We start from the raw sequence: 1054 nt of genomic DNA, 5'->3' as shown, positions 1-1054 counted from the left end.
TAAAAAAATGAAGAGAGAAGTTAATTAAGAAGAAACCTGGTAGGATTATGAAAATTGCCCAAAGAATAGTACTAAATAAGGGGTATTAGTGATGCTGAGATTAGTTATGTTGAGCTTTTATTCTATGTTTGGTTTGGTATATTAAAGGTAGTTGTATCTTTACCCATGCTTATCCTTGTGTTAATGGTTCGTGTATTACTAATACCATAATTTGCTATGTATTAATCATACACCGTATAATACTGAATAGAATATTAGTTATATATAGGTTATTATCTCAGAAAGGATTAAATAATACCATGACTAACACATGTATTAGATTCTCTACTGCAATCCTACCAAATGATCCCTAAATGTAGGTGCAGTTGATTTCTTTTTTGGGAAGGGGGGTTAGGTTTGTAAGTATGTTACTCTGCTCATTGTCCATCCACTTAAATATTTGGGATTACAGCCTAGTTGATATCGTCTATCCAACCACATAGAAGCCGAAGTAAGATGTGAACGACGCCGAGCAATTTTAATGAGACGACCAAGTAAATGGGAATAGAGTGATGATAAGGTGGTTGTTACATAAGCGCACACAGCAAATCAAACCCCCTCAAAAAATAAAATAAGAACAAAACGAACAGGAATGGTTTCCTAGGGCAAACCTAACCTAACCTAACCTTCTGGACCAGAAGATCATAAGGGCACAAGTATGCTTCCAGCAATAAGCAGCTGATTAGAGTTGACTACGTATTGCTGGTTGCTCAGTAAAAATTTCACGGGTATCTACTTTGGAACAGCTTTAGATATATAGTGTTTGTTGAACTTCGGACAATTTGTCAAGCCTAATATTATCGAAGTATAGACTTACTATTTATAATGATTCTAAAATCGGGTATCGGAGTACTTTCAGAGGAAAGTAGATCAGTGCCTTGGGCCGTGAGAAATATCCCGAATGAACTTGTCAATATGTCCTTGGATGGCTCCACCTTCAATTGCTTCTTGACAGGTCTTCCTTATTTCCATTGCTCTTCTCCTCATTTCTTTTCCATGGTAGTTGTCAAGGTCC

At 36.4% G+C, this 1054-nt stretch overlaps 1 protein-coding gene across 1 annotated transcript in view; it reads right to left on the bottom strand.

The window, feature by feature from the left end:
• Positions 1-909: 909 nt before the first annotated feature.
• Positions 910-1054, bottom strand: part of LOC107857927 (UDP-glycosyltransferase 87A2) — a 7277-nt gene continuing 7132 nt past the window's right edge. The window contains exon 3 of the mRNA XM_016702695.2: positions 910-1028. Within this exon, the coding sequence (XP_016558181.2) occupies positions 910-1028 (119 nt within the window). The remainder of the gene's footprint in view (positions 1029-1054) is intronic.

The sequence above is a fragment of the Capsicum annuum genome, chromosome 2, assembly GCF_002878395.1.
Source record: "Capsicum annuum cultivar UCD-10X-F1 chromosome 2, UCD10Xv1.1, whole genome shotgun sequence".
Taxonomy (NCBI): Eukaryota; Viridiplantae; Streptophyta; class Magnoliopsida; order Solanales; family Solanaceae; genus Capsicum; species Capsicum annuum.
The sequence above is the reverse complement of the archived record's forward strand: the minus strand, read 5'-3'. Positions and strand labels throughout refer to the sequence as shown.